This window comes from Vipera berus, assembly GCF_964194415.1.
Source record: "Vipera berus genome assembly, chromosome: 4".
Lineage (NCBI taxonomy): Eukaryota > Metazoa > Chordata > Lepidosauria > Squamata > Viperidae > Vipera > Vipera berus.
In genome coordinates, this window is record NC_138206.1 from 91,281,238 (window position 1) to 91,305,064 (window position 23,827).

The following is a 23,827-nucleotide window of genomic DNA, read 5'->3' on the forward strand; positions in this document are numbered from 1 at the left end:
TTTATTCCCAGCTTGGACTGAACCATGATGAAGACTCTTCCTTCAACAATACCATTAACAAAAAATAATTTTGCTAAGAAGGAGGCCAGAGCTTGGACAATATAAGCCTTCCTGGTAAAGCCTATCAGAAAGAAGACAAAACTCCCATTAATATTCACAGGACTGATGAAATATTGTGAGAAAACGGGAATGTTAATTATAAAATTTAAAATTATTCTGCAAATACCTCAAATAAGTTCCATAAAAAATTATCTAACATTTGCCTTTAATTTATGTTAAGTGAGGCACAGACAGTAGAGCTTGTAAAAGTAGCTAGACTAGGTTTTATTACAGTACATAAAAATATTATTTCATTAGAAAACTGGTGTACCATAATATAATATAGGTGGAAAAGAAAATATCGTCCATGCCAATTTGTGGGCTTCAAATATCCATTTTCTGACAATAGGATAAAAGATACGAAGGAAAATTGCAGCAGCGTTACTTTTTTACCTACGTTTCCTTCCTTGCCTCTCTATATGTAAGTGCTGCGTAATGTACAGTACTAATTCTGTCCTATCAAGCCAGTGTCGCCTCTTAGCGACCAGATAGGTAGATTTCTCCAGGGTGTAGGAAGGTAGAAAGCAGTATTTTTTTCCCTTACTGCCTTATGTTTCGAAATAGCTTTCTTCCACTTCCTGGATTTCGCTATGGTTTCCAAACCTAATTCTTCCCAAACACGGAAACCTCGCTCCCACCAGAATCTGCGGTAAATGTCTGTCAGCGTCAATCTCAGCAACTTTAAGACATGTGGACTTCAACTCCCAGAATTCCCTAGCCAGCACGAAAATGAGAGTCTTTTTTAAAAAATTTCTATGAAATGCGACACCTATGAAGGTCACTTCCGCTGCCTCCCGGCTTCTTTCCGTCGCGATCCTGCTGACGTAAGCAGCGGTATTTAGTTCTGCGCAAGCTAGCGCGCCTGTTGGCGTCACCATTCTGGAAGAGGTGATTGCTTTCGGTCTAGCTACGGCTCAGTTGGGCTCCTTTTCTCAGCCGCGTCTGCCCAGAAAGACCCTGCGGTCTGGGCGCTGCCGGGGCTACCATCGGTCGCCACCATGATGAGGCGCACCAGGGTGGAAATCGACCGCTATGTTTCCTCCTTGCAGGCCTCGGCTCCTTCGCCCAAGGAGGTGAGTGAAGGCAATTACGTGGGGGCGGATGCTTCCCGCCCCCCCCCCGTTCCTAGACGTTCAACAACGGCCGTTGATTGGATTTCTCGGCGGCTTTTTTCGAATTGTCCAATTAACGAAGGTGGTGCCACACGTGCGCGGAAGATTGGACGCTGCGCCCCTTGGGGAACGGAAGGTGGGGGGGCGGGGCGGAAGCGACCCATATGCTACGTCTTTTCGGGGCTAAAGTTAGGAGGAGTCAACTGCGACATTTTAAGTTTCTGATGGTTGGGCTTTGAACTCGGTTGGCTCTTCGTATATCTGATATGAAAATCTGTCGAATAGAAACCAGCAGCAGCAGTCCAGAAAAAGCCAAGCAAAATTTCACTAATTCACTAAGTCTCAGCTTTAATTAAGGACTAAAATGATCCCAGTGGGCGATTTTCCTAGGAGTGAAGGGAAGAATGCCATTGTGTTGATTTGCCTGGACTTTAATGATACCAATGTGGTGGCCGTTCAGAATGGCTTTGGGCATGTAGGATTACAGAAGTTTTAGCCTTGAGAAAGTCAATGCTGCAAAGCGGTTGTCTTTTTTTGTGGCCACTAGCTTAGGTCTGCCTTATCCTCTGCGCATCTTACTTGCAACGTTAAACTGCTGGAAGATGTCATCTTCATGTTATGCCATTTTTATTAGTATCTAGAAATTCTTTTGAGACATAAGTAAGACAAGGTAGAAATACTATAAGAAAGTTTTGCAACCAACCTTCTGTAATGGGACCCAACCTCTGGGGGACTCTTGGAGTTGACATTAACCAGGACAGGTCAGGTGATGATAATGGCTAGAGAATTGGAATGGTGTATCACCTTTCATTAACAAATGATGATATGCTTCTCTCCATTTCAGATTTGCATTAGGCAGTTTGCCCCACAAAAGTTATCATTTTAAAAATGTTTGCAAGTAGATTCTAGGTAGGTAATAGGGCATTCATCTATAAGTTCAGTGATCCTTGGCATCACTAAATTGTCTATTCCATCTGTTCTTACTGTTTCATTGACTTTTTAAAAATGGGGTGTCATGCTTCAAAGCATAAGTTCTTATTTAAGCATAAAATATTTATGTAAAATTTTTAGACAGTAACATGGTAGGTGGTTGCAACCTAATACTTTTCTTGAAAGTATGTGGCAGTCATTAAGAAAACATGAACTTGCCTGAATAAACAGGAAAATGAGAGAAGGAAACTCAGAATTGTCTTGCCTTGACTTTCTGATAGGGAGGAAAGGAGAAAATGACAGGCTTTCGAGGTTTGTTATTATAACATATCAGAGTTAACGTGTAAAATCCAAGTTTATGTCAGCAAAAACAGTACAGAAAAATGTGTAACTCTTTGTTAGTGCCTATCTGTTTAGATTGTTTAGTGTTTGAATAATGTCTATCTACCTTGGGTGTACAAGTTTGATAAATCTTATGCTTTAAGTAAGTGTTCTCTTAAGTGAGGTGAATACATGAATTTACAGTTTGAGTTTTGTTCATATGGGCTTGTAGAGAAGCCACAAACAGCTTTTCATATGACTTTTTACATTTAATATTTAAGAAGCAGAAAACCTGACTGTTCACATTTTCACATGGTGGATAATTGCTGCTAAATAAGATTAATAAAAAATAAACTTCTTAAAGGAAAATATGATCAATATAAACACTTTAAAAAGACATAGTAATGAACAGAAATTAACATTTAGTCTAAATGTTTTTGTAATTTCTTTCAAATATCTGAATGCAACCCTTTTAGGAGTGAACTTAAATTACTTATTATAGAATCTACATGTGTACGATACCATAGGAATATGTGCATAGAATTCTGAATGTTCCATTTTTTAAATCAAAAGCAATATTTTAATTGAAGCTACTTGTTTCTTCTTAGAAATCCATGAAAGGATTCTTTTTTGCTAAGCTGTATTATGAAGCAAAGGAATATGAACTTGCTAAAAGGTAATACTTTTGTTTAAATATTCTTCAAAATAACACATAAGCAAACTAGATTCTAGAGGCTTCATATTTAACAGGAAAAGATCTGTCTTTAGAGTATTACATTTTGAAACTCCCTAATGCTTAGTGTGCTGTATGCCAATGACTGATTCACTGCTTCTAAAGGAACTCTGGTTTCTGGTCACCCAGGTCTGTAACACTAGGGCTCATTTTGGCTCCAGAGTTTCTTAGATTTGATCCTCATCTTTCACATGGCTGTAACATGTCATTGGCATGTCAGTTTGTTGCATCTGTGATTGCTAAAGAGATCTTCAGCAGTGGCACTTGAATGTTTGTGTATCATTTATTTATTCATTTTATTAAACTTATTTGCCGCCCATCTTGTATCATGCTGGCCCTTTGGCTGCCACTTGAATTCCTTTTCTGTTTTTATCTGTGAATGTGTTTTGGGCATTAAAAAAAAACCACTTGGCTAATGAACATCCATCTTTACTCCCATCAGTCTATTAAATTAAGGCTTTGTATTTTTAAGATTTTATTGAAGATCTAAGAGGGTTTCCATCTTTTCAATTTATTTTATGGTGCAGTAGCCCTACCAAGGTGCTGTCATTTTACTATATGCAAAATTAATGATATACATTGCTTAATATCAAGTACTGTGTTTTTGGATAACTGGACTTATATAAACCTCAATGCTGCTAGTCCTACTTTAAAGAGAAATTACAAAACTAATGGTATAATTTGTCCTGACTGATCTGATTTTGTCATCAATTGCCACAATGTTAACATGCTGTGTTTTTCTGAAGGTATATATCTATATATCTCAGTGTTCAAGAAAGAGATCCGAAAGCACACAAATTCTTGGGACAACTGTATGAAGCTGAAAATAATATTGAAAAAGCAGTAGGCTGTTATAAAGTAAGAAATTATGAGTTGATGCTTTTTCTACATTACTGTTAGTGGTTAAAGTATGTTTAAATAATAAACTATATTTTGAATATTTCATTTAATGGTAACAGAATTGTTAAGTATACCTTTCTAATCCCTGATGCCCAATAAAAGGTGCTGCTTCCTAAAGTGGCTGTGCTTAAACATGAAGCTTTAAAGAGTTTAGTATTTATTTCATCAAAGATTTGTTAAGTGTTCAGTATTTCTCAAGCCTAGAAAATTTGTATCTTGTGGCTCCTCAATGGTGTATAAATTGCCCAAATGTTACTGCAGGTCTCAGAGTTAATAGTAATTAAGTCTAGAAATTTTTTTCCTGGTCAGTCTACTCTTTCTAAATGCATCCACTGATATTTCATTTGTAGATTATACATGACTCTTGGCCTGGAAAAGTGCGTACCACTGTTTGGAATTCTTTTGTAAAACTATAGTATGATGTAAAAACTGCATAGGAAGAATTACTGTCCAGTATTAATATTTTCTACCTTTTATATTTCAGTTTAATCTCTTTAATGTCTTGGTGTATATTTTAAAATCTAATTGAACACATATTTCTTCATTTTAATTGGGGCTTTAGCGTTCAGTAGAATTGAATCCAACACAGAAAGACCTTATATTGAAGATTGCAGAGCTGTTGTGTAGTACTGACATTATTGATGGAAGAGCAAAATACTGGGTTGAGAGAGCAGCCAAACTTTTTCCTGGAAGTCCTTCAATTTTCCGGTTGAAGGTAATTTTTTGTACATATGCGTGTAACATGACATCATTATATAAGCCCCAATCTGGCAATAACCTAATGGTTTATCAAAGTTGCTTATATAGTTGGGAGATTTTTTATTAATTTTGAAAAGCAAATCTAGTGCTACATAGCAATAATACCTTTTCAAACAGCAGTAAATTCCTTAATCATTTTTATGTTATAATCAGTATTAAAAACTACATATTTAAATGAGTATATTTTAACTGTCATTTTCTAGGGGAAAAAACCCCAAAATGATACTTATTTTTCAAATGGTCATGCTTTTAAAAAATGTCAAAAACTCTACCTTTTTTATCTTTGGTACAGGAAAGTCTCTTGGATCGTACAAGTGAAAATGGATGGAATCAACTTTTTGACTTGATTCAAACAGAATTATACACTAGACCAGATGATGTATATGTTAATATCAGATTAGTAAAATTATACCGGTCAAATAACAGGCTTGGAGATGCTGTGGCACATTGCCAGGAAGCACAGAAGAAAATATCCTTACGGTCAAATTTGGAATGGTGTTCCTGTGTTGTTCAAACATTTAAGGTGTTTTACTTGTGTTCTTACAGATATTGAAAAAATATTCTGTAGGAAATATTCTAGCATTCATTCTTGCTTTTGCTTGAGCAAGCAAATAAAGATAGTCTTAGTTTTACACAGCTACAGTTGTTATTGTGGTAATGATATCTCATGGTTATTCCCAGATGTTATTTCAGTTCATAAATGGCTTGGTAGGTTAAAGATGTTTTGAACTTAAAACTGCCAATTCTAAACAGTGTGCCCAATGGTAAGAGATTTGTGGAGCTGAAATATAAAATATCTGGGGAACATCCATTGCCTGTCTACCCTAGAACATTATGCAAAAAAGGTTGAATTTATAGCTTGAAGCAAAAGCATAAAACAGCTCTAAAACTGAATAATAATGAATTTATGAAGCATTTGTGGAATGTGTCTACTGGCTAGTTTTTTCCTGCTTGCATTGCTTGGGATCCAGGATATTTTACTTTATCCTGTCTTAGAATTTGTTTCCATGAGCTATACATTGTGGTTGACCCTAAGCTATTGAGGCTGATATATTAGCATTCCTTGTTTCAGATGAGTCTGTTGGGAATAACACTCTTCCCAGACCTTAGTTTTGTTTCTTAGGCATTTAAATGGAGTAGTGAGGCACAGTTCCAAAAGTTGGCGTTTAGCTGTCCCTTTAAAAAATAATTTCTATAACCTACGTATCCAGTTACTTTATATAAATATTATTGAATTGATTCAGAGTGAACTAAGGTCTGTCTTTGCATAATGAAATGTAACGTAATGAAAATCTGATCTTTAAATGGTATTACAATGTTGTTTCTTACTTTGAATTATTTCCTGTAGGAATATCTGGAATCTGTAGAGGACTCTGAATCAGATAAAACTAGTTGGAGAAAGATTCAAAGGGATCTTTTACTGGCATACTGTAATCTGGTAGTAATGAAACTTTCTGCTAGAAATGTAAAAGAAAGTAAAGAATCACTTGAAAGGTACTTCACTTTGCATATCATATAGAAGTCTTCAAATTCTGTCCCTTTTTGATCCAGAAGCATTGTGTTTCTATGCTGCCTCTTCAGTAATGACCTTTTGTCCAGTCTTAATATTTTATCAATCACTTAATATTTTATCAATCACGTAAAATATTTTATCATGTTTGTTTGGGGGGGGGGAGTTGCATATGTTTCTCTACATATTTGCAATGTTGAACCAACTTATTTTTTGTAATGTGAGCAAATGCTATTTTTACCTGTTACTGTTTTTTGGGGTGTTTTTTTTGTAGCTTTGATCATACACTTCATTTGGTAAAATCACATGCAGATGGAAGTGATGAACTTTCTGTCACTTTCCTGGAGATGAGAGGACATTTCTATATGCATGCTGGAACTCTGCTGCTGAAAATGGCCCAGGAAAGTGAAATGCAATGGAGAGCTGTTTCTGAACTGGCAGCTTTGTGTTACCTTCATGCTTTTCAGGTAAACTTGTTTTAAACAGCCCTCTGTTCAGATCATTTACATGGTTTGTACGTATTGGAAATGGTGGGGACGAAACTTGAATCAGTCCTTATTTTTGCATACATTTTGTTTTCCAAGTTGGTATATTGATATGTATTGCCTGTGTATATAGTACACAGAAAGGCATATTTCAACAACTTTAAAGTTTTGCCATTCCCATTTCTCTGCCCATTATTTCTCTTATACAGAAATAGAAAGACAGCAGTTTGAAAAGAGTAGGACTAAGAGTAGGACTTAAAGAAATATGTTCTTATTCACATCCTCTCTGGAGATAAAATTAGAAATGTGAAGAGATTTTTTTTCTCTCCCTGATTGCCTCTTTGTAAACTTCCTTCAGGATGAGGCATACATTCTACTCTGGTGTCCAAGCAGAATGACTAGGATGAAACGATGGGAAATAGCTTTTCAGAAATAGTTTGAAATAGTTTACCAGCAAGGTATAAGAAAAAGAATGCCCTCTTCCTGTATCTTGCTGGCAACCCTCACCTGATGTCGCCCTCCCATCACAAGACCTACTGACCATACAAAGCCCTTATAAGCAAAAGAACACTGACATCCCCTAAATTCTGCTGAAGATGTTATCTAGCCTGTTAACGAAACATTAGGAAACAAACCCACAAGCTCGGAGAATGAACCTTCAGCCTCATCCTATAGCCGACTACTGATATTCACCACTATCGCAAAGGAATCTCCTGGTTGCGGAAGGATAATGCAACCTAAATGGGGATGTTAAGGGGAGAATGATGGAATGAGAGACAAAAGAGTGTGGTTCATCTGTATTTCTCCTCTCCTTGGATCTATTTGGATTTTTCTTGAGTCTCTCTTATTTGTCGCAGGAGGTGTGTCTTGGTTTATATTTCCTCTATATTCCCTATGTTCTAAACTTTCCTTAGGCTCTCTTCATTTAATTTTTAAATATTGTACATTCAAGTGCAAAAACAATCCTTATTGTACTAAGTGCTGGGTGGTTGTTTTTTTATGAGATTGAGATAATTCTGTATCCAGTAAACCTATTAGTTGTAGGAGACAATCAAAATGAGTGCTGCTTTCAGCCTGTAATATAGTAAGGTTTTATGACTGTCCAGAATATCTGAAGTTTGTGGAAAGAAAATATATTTTCCTGCCATAGGAATTCCCTATATTTGTCTATAATTTCTAACAGGTTCCAAGACCAAAGTCAAAATTAATAAAAGGAGATCATGCTGAACAAGAAAAGTTGGAAATGTTAGCCTGTGACCGACAGAGCCAATCTGGTAATATAAATTAAATATTAAGTGATTTCATTGGTTTAGAAAGTGATAAAAATCTAATTATCTTGAGAATAGTCTATTCCCTCAGTGAGAATACATCATATTTCTGTTTGGGATATTTTTAGACTTATATTCTTTACTAATGTTAAGCATATTTTAAATTTAAAACTAAGGTCTCTGAATTCAAGTTACAGAGTTCTAATTAGTTTTTGGTGCAATAGAATCTATTGTAATTAATCACTGTCTCTTTATTTTTCAGGCTATATGCTATTAAACCTAAGCTATGGCAAACAGGATTTTTTAACAGAGGTCGTTGAGTCATTTGCAAATGAGAGTGGACACTCTACTTTATTTTATGCTCTCTTTGGGGATGCTTCCTCTAAAGAGAACTCATTCCTCAGCACAGATGATATAAAAAATGTTGGTGCGCAGACTCCAGAATGCGTAGAACTAGCTAGATATGATATAGGTAAGGTATTTGGTTTGAATTTTTATTTTTTTTAATGTATACTACATACATACGGTACAGTTAATTAAACTGCAATTAGAAGTAGTTTTAAATAAAAATACTATTTTCATCCCTGTATTCTTATGTTGTGTCATATTTCTTCAGAAGTCATGTGTTTTTTTCCATAGGTGCCATTAGAGCACACGATGGTAGTCTCCAGCACATCACGTGGCTTGGTCTGCAATGGAATTCTGCACCAGCTGTGCCAGCCATTCGTAAATGGCTAAAGCAGCTTTTCCATTTGCCCCAGGAGACATCAAGACTTGAAACCAATGCTCCTGAGTCCATCTGTATGCTGGATCTTGAAGTAAGAAAATGTTTTCTATATTGAGTTTACTAAACTATCATGAGCATATACTGTTTTTTTTAATACAATTTAACATTGTATTTTATGAACAGGTATTTTTACTTGGGGTAATTTTTACCAGTCACCTGCAATTACAAGAGAAGTTTAATACTAAGTACACTGTACATCAGCCTCGATTCCTGCCACTACCAATATGCAAGCAACTTTGTACTGAAAGACAAAGAGCCTGGTGGGATGCAGTTTATACACTCATTCATAAGCAAGCGGTGTAAGTAGCCTGGCTAGTAGATGTTCTTGTGGATATGCCACAGTAACTTTTATTCAGTGGTCAACATTTGATTTTGCTTCTTCACTATTTTCAGATTGTTCAATTCAAGTGGGTTCTTAATTTTATCAGAAATTTTATGTTAGATTTGTATTGCACAGTAGTTAAAATGCAGTATTGCAGGCTAACTACCTATTGCCGCAAGTTTGATCCTGACCAACTCAAGGTTGATTCAGCCATCCATCCTTCTGAGGCCAGTAAAATGAAGATCCAGATTGTTGGGGGCAATATGCTGACATTTGTAAATTGCTTAGAGAGTGTTGTAAAGCACTGTGAAGCTATATATAAGACTTAAGTGCTATTGCTATTGTTATTGGTCTGGCATCATAAATTTTAAAAAATGGTTGAGAAACCTGCCTTTTATATATTTATGCTATTGGATTTATTTATTTATTTTTATTTATTTATTTTGATTTCTCATTTATATTTTAAAATGGGTGGGCTTGTTAATCAAAGAGAAAAAATAATTTAAATATTACTCAGCTGAAATGTTTTCTGTATCAATATTAATTTTCAGACCTGGAACAGCAGCAAAAGTAAGACTTTTGGTTCAACAAGAATTGAACATCCTCAGGGCCTTAGGAAAACATGGTCTTCAACCATCTCTTATAGTGTACTGGGCAAAAAGTCTCCTTAAAACAGTAAGTAGGTTACTACCATTTTTAACAAATGTAAAAATTATTGTTTAAATTTGTACAATTCATGGATTTAAATGCACAGATGTTTAGATTGATACAGTAAATTCAGATTATTGTAACAAAGGTAATAGATACTGTGTTTTAGTATAACTTAAAGTGATTCCAACAAATATCTAGTGAGATGTACATATGATTACTGAAAAGAGCAGAATTCACATATATTTCTGCAATGTGGACAGAATTAAGAAGTTATGAGAAATGTGAGCTAGGTAACAGAATTACAACTAATAATGAATAATGTATGCTGTATTACTCCATAGGGCTGCAATCTCAATTCTTTCTATGATCAGAGAGAATACATTGGACGAAGTGTTTATTATTGGAAGAAAGTTTTGCCAATGCTTGAGACAATAAAGAAAAAGAGGAGTATTTCTGAACCTATTGACCCATTGTTCAAACACTTTCATAGTGAAGATATTCAGGTAATCAAGATTAAGAATTTTGGGGGGGCTAGGCATCTTACATCAGATCCCCTTTTTAATGTTATGTCAGTTTCTACTTCTAACTTTACCTGTTTACCTTCCATCCTATAAGCAAAGATCATTCTATACTTTAGGACTCGAAGCTAAATATCTTTCTTGCCCATGTGCACAAAATTATCATACTGCATAGAATTTCAGTTATTATCCCATCGTAAAGCACTTACAATCATTGTTTCTCAGTTTTCCTGGATAATCTGAAAAAGTTAAATTGAGTAAGGAATGGTGTACTAGAACCATGTAGAATTCACAACCATAAGGAATTTTTTGAAGTTTATTAAAAATTTGGTATAAAAATTATCCCTGTGTATTATGGAAATTTTAGGTTTGTGATAATGTAGAGTATTGGTAAGTGTGTCCTCCAAGACTAACTAATGGTTTACCCAAAACTGATATCACTGCTTTTTATACATGAAACTTTTGGTGTTGATAAAAAAGGCAGATATATATTCAGATATTTATGTATTGTTATGCCAAATGTTAGTGAGCATGATTTCAAGGTCTTTGTGACAGTGAACTGCCCTCCCCTGTATTTAAAGAATGAATTAGAAGTGAAGAACTGTCCATTTTGCTTAATTAGAAACAAGTTTGATAATTCTTCTGCATGTATTACATTAGTCCTGAAACCTACCTATTACAGTCGTAAGTTGTAACAGTCATGAAACAGATTGGTCAAAATGTTTTTCGCAGTGATTGTTAAGTGAACAGAGCAGTTGTAAAACGAGCACTGCAGTCATGAAGCAAACATCATGGTCATTAAGCAAACCCATTCTTCACTATGGTATGGTTTTGCTGAAAACTAGAAGTGATGATTTTCAGCAAAATCACTGTAAAATCTGGTTAGGTGATGTCAGGATAATGAAAATAACTGTTTGCTTGAGTGCCTGAATTGTGATCATGGGACCACAAGGGGATCCAGTCTTAGAACTAAGGATCGGGGTCATAAGTCTCCTTTTTCAGGTAGCTCATAACTTTGATTGGTCAACTAATCATAAGTCTAGAACTACTTGTACACGTTTAGTTACTCTGACACTGTTTTGTTTTAGGTATCTTCAAGTTACCATAATTTGACATTTATAAAACATTTGTATACTGAAAAATTGTTCAGGTAAAGCTAACGAATTGGTTTTTTTTTAGGTTTCTCAGGTTGAAGAATATCAAGAAGAAGCACGTATAGCATTTGCTATTTTGGATGCTGTTGATGGAAAAACAGATGATGCTATGCATGCATTTGAAGCTATTAAAAATGTTGTTGCGTATTGGAATCTTGCTTTGGTAAATATGAATTTCAAAATGAGATCTCTCTATCCTCTTTACGAATGGCATACAAAATGACAGTCTCTTTTGGTTTGATAGATTTTCCAAAGGAAAGCTGAAGAGATTGAAAATGATGGTCTGTCACCAGAAGAACAAGAAGAAGGCAGGAAATATTTGAAAAAAAGCAGGGATTATCTCCTAAAGATAATTGATGAGAGCTGCATGGATTCATCTGTCATTGAAAAGGTTCATGATTTAGTTTAGATTTTTAAAAGCATTCTTAGGGATATCCCTATGTGGGAACTTTTTAGGTTTGATGACTTAGTAGGCATAGTTGTAGCTTCCCTAAAAGAGGCTAATATATGGAAACGGGGTACAAAGATGGATGGCATTTGAGCTTCAACATACATTCCTTTGAACTCAATTTTCTGCTCAAATTGAAGCCTGCTTCCCATAAAGACACCCAATTACTTTTCTCAGAGCTTCTAAAGTTCTTACTCCATCAGTTTGTTTCTTCAAATTAATAGACACCACACAAGAACTATTCCATTTTGTGATCATCCCTTCCAAAACCACATAGTCAGCGTATCTATTTTAGGCCCATCCCAGGCTTTCCTTTAAATAAGCAACTTTAATAGAGCTTCTCCCATTCAGCTTATTCTACATTACAGAAGCACATGCATCCTTTCGATTCTGTACTTGTGTTGAATTCCATTGCTCTTCCAAGATTGTTCAGTGGTCCTATCCTCAACCCAGAGGTGACTTAACTTCTAATGTACTAGATGCTTTAACATTTTGCTGTGGTTCACATGTTATAATAACCCATGATGGTTCTTTTGGATCAAAGAGATGTGAGAATCAAGAGATTATTATCCTAGAAGTTTCAAATCATACAAAAAAGCTGAAAGGTGTAAATTAGAATATTTGCACTTCTATAAAACCTCTGTGGTTTAGTGCCTATGATCAGCTAGAAATCACACATCCTTTAGTCAAAGCAGAACACACAGTTTCTTCAGTTACACAGTATAGACTTCCAATGAATCTAAAATCGGACATAATCTGTAATTTTTCTCTAGTTACCTGTATCCATCAGGACAGTTAAGGAGATGCTGGAAGGCATAATGCAGGATCTTGGAGATAGTGGAGAAGAAAGGAGTCTTGTGAATAATTTGAGCCACCCCGTGGAATCAGAAGTGAAACATTCTACACCATCACCCACATCGTTTTCACTATCTCCAAGTAAAAGTTACAAGGTATGTCAAACAAATGTTTGAAAGCTAATGCATTTTTATTAGTTTGATTAGTCTAATTGGTTTAACAATTGTTTTTTCAGTTCTCTCCCAAAACTCCCCCTCGCTGGGCCGAGGATCAGAAATCTCTGCTGCAGATGATCTGTCAGCAAGTGGAGTCCATTAAGGTAAACCAGACAATCGTACACTGAGATAAGTTGCAAGTTTTGCTCTAGGATAGCAGTATGGTACATTAATGTTATCAAGCAGAATTGAGATGGGTGTCAAAAATTCCCAAAGATGATATGCAAATGATTATACTATCCTACAACTTTTATGATTTTTCTTTTTGGAAGACAGTTATTCTTGAATTAAAGTTATGTATTTTAAAATTAGTATTTGAACTATTTAGAAGCCACAGCTCCTACTAATCTGATTCAAATGTGACTATTTTGATCACAAATTTGACTAATATAAATACTTTGCTGGACAGAAGACTAATTAAGATATTATTTTTTAACAATTGATTTGCACTTAGATTTATTAGTATTAGTGCTACTGAACTTTGTTCCGTAGCCTAGAGCAATACCATATAGCTGAAGCAGCAGTATCCATATTTAGGAGGTAGGGCTATCTGAAAGCTTGGTGGCTTCCCTTGGATTTTTTTTCTAATACAGAACTAGGAACAGTGGCTAAATTAGTTGAATAAGAAAGCAGAGAGAAGTAGCTGATGCAGAGTTTTATATATATAGCCATGCCTGTCCCACTGTTTCAAAATGTTACTTGCTGGTGGATGGAGAGACTAGCTTAGAAAAGAAGGCAAGGACTCCAGAATGGGATGTGGAAGAAGATAGGGGGATATGTTTTCATGCTCCTTTTGGTAAGCTCCAATTCTGAGAAAAATGAGCAAAATATATTAGAATGGGAAGAATGAGATGAGCAGAATAGATCATTCATAGATTAGATCACTCTTGGACCTGTATTCTGGATGCAAGGCTGTATTTCACACAAAATTATACCTGATAACATCATCTTGTTCTTCAGTACACCTTATTCCTGTTTAATTGTGGCTTTAAAATGCTCAAATTTGAATCTAGTAATCCTTAAATGTTGTAGAGTGTTATAAGAGAAGAGTTGCCTGTTGTCCCTGAAATTCCCTTTTTGAAGCCTGAATTGATCTGGCCAGGCTAGAAATTTTCATTATAAACAAACCTTTTCAATACCAACATTTTATGGTGGGTTCCACTTTTTATTTTTTTCATGATCCACAGTTTATATGATGATTCAGCACCACAGCTTTAATGAAAATTATATCTTCCTAAAGAAGGATGTATTAGCACATATATGCACTGATTTCCTTTTTTAATTGTATTATGATTTTTTTTAAAGTACATTGGGTTAGGATCACTGATGTCAGCCCTCTGCTTTTTCATAGCATGAAATGCAAGAAATGAAACTTAACAACTCTAACACAAATCTATCCAGTCGATGGCCAGCTGAAAGCTATGCAACAGAGACAATGCCAGATGGGTACCAGGGAGCACAAAACTTTCATGGAGCACCATTAACTGGCAAGTACATGATGAAAATAAGGAATTTTATTGGGACAGTAGTGTATTAAGCCACAACAGAACAAATTTATTTAGTAGGAGTGACTACTATTGAGATACTATTATCTTGGGGAGAGAAAAAATGGACTCAATTTGAGTGGAATGAAACACAGTGATGAGGCCCCTCTCACCATTCAAGAAGCACTTGGGTAGCTATGTGGAATAAACAGTTTAGAATTTGTAGATGGAAAACATACTTTTTTAAGGTGGTTAGAATACCCTCAAAAATGAAAGTGGAAGGAATTCTACACATTCACCTTCAGCCAAAGATGCAAGGGGTTGTTCTCATTTATAAACATGTATAACAGAGTCAGCAGCAAAGGTCCATGAGTGGCTTTTTAAAGTCTGGGAGGAATTTTCTCTTGGTATTAGGTTTAGGTTTAAGCTTCCATTTAGTTTTTTATGGGTACCATTTAGGCGGGGGTTTTTTATTAGCAGCTTCCTAAGTTTCCTATTATAGTAGAAATTGCCTATTAGGGTACTTCTAAGGGTATTTTTGTTACGGTTGCCTTTAGGATCAAGGTAGGATTCAAATTATGCTTTCTTGAAGTCTCAGGTTCGTTTTGGTGTGAAGGTTGGAGCAAAGGTTAGTTTTAGGATATATATTTTATGGTTATCAGCAGTCTTAAATTCAACTTACAGCGCAGCCAGTTTACAAAATTTGTTTTTACATTAAAGTTCGTGTAAACGTGGACTTCCTTGAGCTCTGTAGATCACTTGATTTGAGGGTTAGCTTTATATTGAGTTTTTCTGATTAATGATAGACTTAAACTCATGTTACATCAGGCAGCGCTTTCTGGGAGAACCCATAGAATATATTTGTCAAGGTTCTGGCTAAGGATTCCAACAAAGTAAATACACCAGAGCCATTCCAATCTCTAATGCAAAACTTTATTGGATACAGCATACCGGCACTAAAGAATAGAAAACCAGCTCTGGCAATATGGCGGGAAAAAGATAATTAAAAGAGTAAAACTTTCCCTTCCCTCTCTGACAGGTCAAGTCACATTGTCCAATTAATCCTCAGGCAGTTATGAGAACATTTCTGTTTGCCACAACATTCCATGGCCTTGGTTCCCATCCGGATAGAATCCACCTGTGTATTCAAAACCTTTCCCCCCTCGCAACTGTAGGCAAGCTAGAAGCAGCACGGCAGTTCTAACGCAAGCAGTCTTCTTAGCATGACAATATTTCTTTTGCTGTTAGGATTAGATGTCCTTGAGGCGTAAGGTTAAATTTAATGGAAGTTAGTTTTTTGGTCAATTTTAATGATTAGTCCAATCTTACGTTTGCTTTCTTTGAACATTTTATGATAATATTTCTTTTGTCATAAGCATGAGAGTAAGAATTGTGATTAGGTTTTCTTAAGAACCAGGATTAAATTTAATGATGCTGTTAATGTATTTGGTTAATTGTTATCGTGCTTGGTAGTTGTATTCCTATTGTGTCCATTGTACATTTCAGGTAAAGAATTGTTTCTTGGCTAGGCTTCTGTGAGGTTCAAACTAACACTTAACGGGTAGCTTTGTGAATATTTATTAGTATAAATGATCCTAATTTTTTCGTATTATGATAGAGATTGTTGCTGGAAGATTTTAACTTTTAATACCTAAATATTAAATACTGTATTTAAAATTGAGATATTCAAATTTAGGACTATAGTAGCCTTCCTAGATGTTGATGGTTCAGGTTGAGTGACGTTTAGACTAGTAAGAAACCAAGGAAACCTTACTGGAGAATCTAAATGACCCTGAATCTCTCCTAATATCTCCCTGAAATATCTTACTTTCCCTCTTTGGGTGGGCCTTTGGAAATGTTAATAGTTCAAATTGCTGATGTTGAGCTTCTGGATCACGCATAAAGACTGTTAATCAAAAACTTGATTAGAAACTATTTTCAGCTTGGTAATGTAGTCAAGAGCAATTAGTCTCTTTATGATAACTTTGCCACCTCACATTTTAGGGCTTTCACTAATTTAATACCTACTCTTGATTTCTCCCTTGAATTACTTGTAGAGTTCAAAAGCTTTTTAAAAGTTTAATTTAAAAAAGCCCTTAAAATGCTTCTTTTTGCAAGACCTCTGAGAAACTGTAGGAATCTTTTCTATTTGTTTTTTTTTACTATTTGTTGTAGGCTAATTCTGAATTTATGCTTTATATTGTTTTTAAAAATAACATGCATAAATTTAATCATGATGCTCATTTATATTATATATAATTTTGATTTACCTTTATTGTGCTTTATCATAATGGCACACTGAATAAAATTGCTGCTATTACTGAAGAGTTCTAGGAAGATTTCTTTGAAGATTGATAATGAATGATATCCCAACAGTGAGGAATTTTAATTGGATAATAGTTTATTTAAAAGGGGTTTTTATTAAAAGAATTTATTTAGGGAATAAGGAGAATTTAAGGTAGTTTCAATTTATTGATATTCTAAGTCTGGTTTAAAATGATCAGAAGTGCTGAGCATTAGACTATGCTATCGTATTATGGCATGAAATGGTAACAGCAAAACTGCAGGGAAATACGTAAGTTTTCTAATTCTGATGTTTTGTGTGTGTTCAGTTGCCACTACAGGACCATCAGTCTACTACAACCCATCACCAGCATATAATTCTCAGTATCTTCTACGAACAGCAGCAACCAATGTGACTCCCACAAAGGTAATGTTCAGTGTTTCTGGAAAGGGGGGTAAGCTTCCAATTGTATTATTCTTCCAATTGTGAGGCAGTCACATCGTTTGCAAAACACAGTAGAAATTAGCAGAAAATAATGAAAACAAAGCAGTTATTCAAATTTTTAAATTTAGTATTCAGTGTTTGATAAAGGATGCGTTAAAGCTAACACTGAGTTTTGTTCTTTTTTAGGCTCCTGTCTATGCCATGAATAGACTTACGCCTCAGCAACACATTTATACGTATCAACAGCCCGTGCATACTCCTCCATTACAGAATACATCTGCTTGTATGTTTTCACAAGAAATGTATGGTGCACCGCTGCGTTTTGATTCTTCTGCAACTGGAATTTTGTCTCCACGTGGCAGTGAAGACTACTACAATTATAGTGTGCCACCAACAAGCACAAATCCACCCCTCCCTGAGCCAGGCTACTTTACAAAACCTTCCACAGCACCTCCTGTTTCCAGATCTGCAGAAACAAAGGTGATAGAATTTGGGAAGGCAAACTTTGGACAGCCTTCTGTATCAGCAGATGGAGCAAAACCTTCATTAATAACTTCTACCCATCCAACCACTTTTAAATTTAATTCTAATTTCAAATCTAATGATGGTGATTTCACTTTTTCATCACCTCAGGCTGTAGCACAGCCCCATAATGCAAACTATAACAACAGTGACAGTCTATTGGGTCTTTTGACGTCAGATAAACCTATCAAAGAGAATCAATACTCAGGACAGAAACCACTTGCTGACTATGTCACAGGACAGCGCAACATATTCAGTTTTGGTGGTAAAAATTCTGCTATTTCTTTAACAGATAAAATGGGACAAACTCAATCCAAGCCCTCTGGATTTGGCAAGGATGATATGTACAGTTGTCAAGAATCTGCCAAGCCTGGATTTGGGACGCCAAACTTAGATGGAGCAAACAGAAGTCATGAAACAGATTGTGCCAGTGTCCATGGTGGTGATGAAGAAGATGATGGTCCTCATTTTGAACCTGTTGTCCCTCTGCCTGACAAGATTGAAGTAAAAACAGGTGAAGAAGATGAAGAAGAGATCTTCTGTAATAGAGCAAAACTTTTCCGTTTTGACAGTGAATGCCGAGAATGGAAAGAAAGAGGTGTTGGTAATGTGAAAATTCTGAGGCATAAAATAACAGGCAAAATTCGATTACTTATGAGACGAGAACAAGTGCTAAAAATTTGTGCAAATCATTATATAAATCCTGATATGACTTTGAAACCAAATGCTGGATCAGACAAATCTTTTGTATGGCATGCTTTGGACTATGCAGATGAATTGCCAAAACCCGAACAACTTGCCATTAGATTTAAAACTCCAGAAGAAGCAATCTTTTTCAAGCATAAATTTCAGGAAGCACAAAATAGTTTGAAAGGTGCTGGATCAGACATTAGTCAGCAAGTGGCTCCGAACATTAGCTCATCAAGAGAAACTGCTACACATGCTAGGAAAGAGCCTGGTAAAGCGGAAGCTGGATTCTTGAATACTGGATTTCACTTCAAGAGTGGGGGGACCCCCTTCAGTGGTAGCTCTCAGGTTCCTAGTCCTGACATTAATAGCACAGCAAAAAATGCCAATGCCAGCAGCACTTTCTCAATTACACCAGGTGGAACTACGCCAGCATCTTTTTCATTTGGGAAAGATGCTTCTGGAACACACACAACATATGGCTTTGGAGAGCAGTTCATGTTAAAGAAAGACCAATGGGAATGTAGCACGTGTTTAGTTAAGAATAAAATAACCTCACAAACTTGTGTAGCATGCCAGTCTCCAAATCCATCTAATTGGGAAGCCCAGACTGTACTTCCAGAAGAATCATCTGCAGCTTTAAAGCCTGGCGGTGAGGGAGCACAGAATACATTTGGATCCCTTTCTACTGAAGTGAAGAACCAGTGGGAATGCAACAATTGTTCTCAGAAAAATGAAGCAAGTGTTTCTCATTGTATTAGCTGCAAGAATCCCAGTGGAATCAGCAGTCCAACGTTTGGTTCTCAAACCACATTCAAATTTGGGCAAACAGATATTTCAAAAGATATTTCAAAAGTTCCACAGAGTGGCTTTGGGGCTGCATTTATGAAGAAGGAAGGACAGTGGGACTGTAGTGTATGTTTAGTACGAAATGAAGGCTCTTTGCTAACTTGTGCAGCTTGTCAGGCTCCAAATCCCACTTGTGATGCTTCCTCTCTGGCTGCTAATGGCCCACCAGCTACTTTTGGCTTCAAGAGCAAGTTATCTGAACCTGCTGGCAAACCACAAGAGACAGGTTTTAAATGTGAAATATTAGACAAGACTTTTAAATTTGGCTTTGTCACAGAGCAAGTAAACTCTTCTACTGAGCCAAAGGCTATAAAGGGTGGATTTAATTTTTCAATGCCTGTCCCCCCAGGAGAATTTAAATTTGGTATTCAGGACTCTAGTAAAGAGGTTGCAAATGCTGAACAAAATAAAGAAGTTAATGTCTTTAAAAGTATTGATGATAAAGAGAAGATCAGTGAGAAAGAGACTGAAACACAGTTACACAATACAAGTAACAAACCAAGCAGTGATTTGGTTTTTGGTCATCAGAGCAATACTTTCACTTTTGCTGATCTTGCCAAATCAGGTGAAGGATTTCAGTTTGGTCAAAAAGATCCTAATTTCAAAGGCTTCACAGGTGCAGGTGAAAAACTCTTTTCCTCTCAGATTTCTAAAATGTCTCCCAAGCTAAATACTTCTGATCTTGAAAAAGATGATGATGCGTATAAAACGGAAGATAGTGACGATATTCATTTTGAACCTGTTGTTCAGATGCCTGAAAAAGTGGAACTTGTGACAGGAGAAGAGGATGAGAAGGTATTGCATTCACAAAGAGTGAAACTGTTCAGGTTTGATGCAGAAATTAAGCAGTGGAAAGAGCGTGGCGTGGGCAACTTAAAAATCCTTAAGAATGAAGTTAATGGTAAACTCCGGATGCTCATGAGGCGTGAACAAGTGTTGAAGGTTTGTGCAAATCACTGGATTACAACTACTATGAATCTGAAACCTCTCTCTGGCTCAGACAAAGCATGGATGTGGCTGGCTAATGACTTCTCTGATGGGGATGCAAAGCTGGAGCAATTGGCAGCTAAATTCAAATCTTCAGAACAGGCTGAGGAATTCAGACTGAAATTTGAAGAGTGTCAAAGATTGTTGCTGGATATACCACTTCAAACCCCACACAAACTAGTAGATACTGGAAAGACAGCTGAGCTGATACAAAAAGCAGAAGAAATGAAAAGTGGGTTGAAAGATCTCAAAACCTTCCTTACAGATGATAAAACTAAACTCACAGATGAAGAGAAAACTTTAGTGTCTTCCTCTAACAGCTCTGATCTAGTTATAAAGCCACATGCTGAGAGTACTGGACCTACATTAGAGTGGGACAACTATGACTTGCGTGGCGAAGCTCTGGATGATAGTACTGACAGTTCAGTTTATTCAATGCCACGGGCAAGTAGCCCTGTGAGGAAAAATCTATTTAGATTTGGGGAGTCTGCCACAGGATTTAACTTCAGTTTCAAATCTGCACTAAGTCCTTCAAAATCTCCTTCCAAACAGAATCAGAGTAGGGTTTCTGTTGGCACAGATGAAGAGTCTGATGTTACCCAGGAAGATGAAAGAGATGGTCCATATTTTGAACCAGTTGTACCTTTACCTGACCTCGTGGAAGTAACAAGTGGTGAAGAGAATGAGCAAGTAGTCTTTAGTCACCGAGCTAAACTGTATAGATATGATAAAGATGCTCACCAGTGGAAAGAGAGGGGCATTGGGGATATAAAGATCTTACAGAATTATGACACTAAGCAGGTTCGTGTAGTTATGAGAAGGGATCAGGTGTTAAAGCTTTGTGCAAACCATAGAATAACCCCCAATATGAACATCCAGCAAATGAAAGGTGCAGAGCGAGCCTGGGTGTGGACTGCGTGTGACTTTGCTGAAGGGGAAAGAAAGATGGAGCTCTTGGCTGTGCGATTTAAACTTCAGGATGTTGCTGATTCATTTAAGAAAATTTTTGAGGAAGCAAAACATGCTCAAGAAAAAGACATATTAATCACACCACTCTCTTCCCGTATTAACAGCCCCGAGGAATCTCCCTGTGGAAAGATTGCTGTTGCAGTATTGGAAGAAACCACCAGGGAGAGAACTGATTTAAAGGAGGCTGAAGAAATAGATATCGAAGCTGCAGAGACTTCAGTAGTTGAGGGCACAGCCGATATGCCAACGAAGGCTGTTGTTTCCCCTCCTAAATTTGTATTTGGCTCAGAGTCTGTTAAAACTATATTTAATAACAAAAAATCAAAGCCTTTTACATTTGGAAACACGTCAGCAACAGGATCACTCTTTGGTTTCAGTTTTAATGCCCCTCCCAACAGCAAAAGTGATGATTCAGTGTGTCAGACCATGAATCCAAAAAACCCAGATAGCTCACAGGATGCTATGAGTTGCAGACATGCGGAACACCAAGAAAATAGTAATGCTGCTAATTGGAAGCCCTCAGAAGGCCAAGGAGAAACTCCAGTGGCTGCCTCAAAAGCAGAAGGGGTCTCTAACTTTTCATTCAAAATACTAGAAAAAGGTGAGCATTTCTTGAATTGTAGTTTACTTAACAAGCTGCAGCTAAAGTCTTTGAAAACAGTATATCTTTGTATCACCTGCTTTCAAAAGTTTATGATGTTTATCAAACTACTTTTTACTAAACCTGCAATGTTAAGCTTAAAATGTTTCTGTTGGAGATATATTTCTATAATTGTCTTTAGATTCTTTTTGATATCTACAATTACATCTTCAGGTATGGTATTAGATGCTATTATTTGACTGCTTTTTTATTTCCTGAAAAATCAAAACAGACGAATCGCCATAATGAAATTGCCTAAAAATTTAAGTGCATTTGTTATATAAGTTTCTCATAGATGTTCTTCTGTAACTAAATGTTAAGGATATAAATGCAGTTGAATTGCAGCACATAATTCCCAGATTATATCCAGACTTTCTTCATTTGATTCCCACAAAAGCCATCTTTAAGGATTAAGGAGTCTCAAGAAAGGCCTAGGATTGTGGGGGCAAGAATCAGAAAATTGAATAGAGGTGATTCATTTTCCATAATACTAACATTAGTTGGATCATACCTTGCTTTAAACCATAATAGTTTGTTAGGTTTTGGGTTTGCATTTTGTACAAACCCATCCATTATAGTTTATACTAGTAAAACACTTTTGTCTGTAACTTTTAATTGGGCAAAAGAGTGCATCATAGGGCAACAGTTTTTGAACCAAGCTACCTCAGCTTAGAGAATGTGTCCAGAATCTGGGACCCAAGACACTGTATGATTGAAATTTGGCAAATTTGCGATCACTTCAGTGATGCTATGCTGCCGCCCAAAGATTAGACTAGTCCATCAGCTGCTGGAGATGAGCTACACCTATTCCACCCTAGCCTCTGGTGGGCAGGTAGACCAGTCCCACCATCAATTGCTGGAGAATGGTCAGGTGTGATCAGGCCATCAGGAAGTCAGAAGTCGCTCTCACTGCTTTTTTGCTCTTAGTCAATCCATTTCTCTGTTAGGTAAGAAAATACCTGAAATGATGACCCGATGGGTCATGGGTTGTCTAGTAAACTATATAATTGATTTAGTCAAAGCATTGTATGTGAATATAGTCATTATGACTTATTAGCAAACAGCATCAGCTAAGAGTATATGAGCTCTTTGAGCTGTCATTTTCAGTGACAGTAGAAAGTAGAATCTGCATTTTTACCTAATCAGTTCAGTTGGTTGTAATGATGACTATAATGATTAAAAAACCTAATACAAACTTGAAAAAAGGTAGAGAAGGAATGATTAAAGAATTGCAGGACTCTGCAAATTTTGCTGCAGTTAGTAACATAATTTATTTTATTTATTTTTATTTTTATTTTTATTTTTATTCTTCTCCGAAGACTCAGGGCGGCTTACAAGCTTAGCAGTAGCCTTCATTCTATGTATATGCCTGCTTATTAGGGCTTTCATACACACCCCAAGCGGCATTATTACAAAGTCAGCTTAATTGCCCCCAACAATCTGGGTCCTCATTTTACCTACCTCGGAAGGATGGAAGGCTGAGTCAACCTTGAGCCTGGTGGGATGCGAACCTGCACTAATTGCAGGCAGCTGGTGTTACTTAAGGAGGCATTAGCCCACTGCTCCACCAATAAAAATGCAATTTTCGTTGCATATTGTCAATATGCAATATTACTGTCATTTTCAATTATCAGTGCCCATTTCTCCTTTAGTAATGATAACACAGTAATACAATTTATTTTTTAGGATTTAATTTTAGTCTTTTTAAATCTAACCCAATGGCCTTTTGGACAAGTTCATCCCCCTCTCAATCCAATAGTGAAGGTATTTACTATGAATGAAGTGGTGCATCACTTATTGGAAATCACTGACAGCTTTCAAATTCTCATCAAATAACTTATTTTAACAGTATGGAAACAGAAAGATTAACATGCATGTGGAAGAAAAATAGACTGCATTGATTTGTGATATAAAGGCCAATTCTTTAATCACTTACCAGTTTGGATTGTTTAGT

The 23,827-nt window shown here is 36.3% G+C and overlaps 1 protein-coding gene across 2 annotated transcripts in view; it reads left to right on the forward strand.

Moving 5' to 3' along the window:
• The first annotated feature begins 297 nt into the window (after positions 1 to 297).
• Positions 298 to 23,827, forward strand: part of RGPD4 (RANBP2 like and GRIP domain containing 4) — a 37,458-nt gene continuing 13,928 nt past the window's right edge. Inside the window, exons 1-21 of one of the 2 annotated variants that reach the window (XM_081327565.1) lie at positions 298 to 1,172; positions 3,071 to 3,138; positions 3,942 to 4,053; positions 4,658 to 4,810; positions 5,147 to 5,377; positions 6,203 to 6,348; positions 6,639 to 6,831; positions 8,033 to 8,123; positions 8,380 to 8,589; positions 8,757 to 8,935; positions 9,028 to 9,203; positions 9,778 to 9,901; positions 10,219 to 10,380; positions 11,575 to 11,712; positions 11,794 to 11,940; positions 12,771 to 12,947; positions 13,028 to 13,111; positions 14,359 to 14,494; positions 17,104 to 17,201; positions 17,406 to 21,834; positions 23,560 to 23,637. In XM_081327565.1, coding sequence (XP_081183691.1) covers positions 1,098 to 1,172; positions 3,071 to 3,138; positions 3,942 to 4,053; positions 4,658 to 4,810; positions 5,147 to 5,377; positions 6,203 to 6,348; positions 6,639 to 6,831; positions 8,033 to 8,123; positions 8,380 to 8,589; positions 8,757 to 8,935; positions 9,028 to 9,203; positions 9,778 to 9,901; positions 10,219 to 10,380; positions 11,575 to 11,712; positions 11,794 to 11,940; positions 12,771 to 12,947; positions 13,028 to 13,111; positions 14,359 to 14,494; positions 17,104 to 17,201; positions 17,406 to 21,834; positions 23,560 to 23,637 — 7,207 coding nt within the window. In that variant the 5' untranslated portion in view covers positions 298 to 1,097. The remainder of the gene's footprint in view (positions 1,173 to 3,070; positions 3,139 to 3,941; positions 4,054 to 4,657; positions 4,811 to 5,146; positions 5,378 to 6,202; positions 6,349 to 6,638; positions 6,832 to 8,032; positions 8,124 to 8,379; positions 8,590 to 8,756; positions 8,936 to 9,027; positions 9,204 to 9,777; positions 9,902 to 10,218; positions 10,381 to 11,574; positions 11,713 to 11,793; positions 11,941 to 12,770; positions 12,948 to 13,027; positions 13,112 to 14,358; positions 14,495 to 17,103; positions 17,202 to 17,405; positions 21,835 to 23,559; positions 23,638 to 23,827) is intronic. The other variant, XM_081327564.1, reaches the window with a different exon arrangement.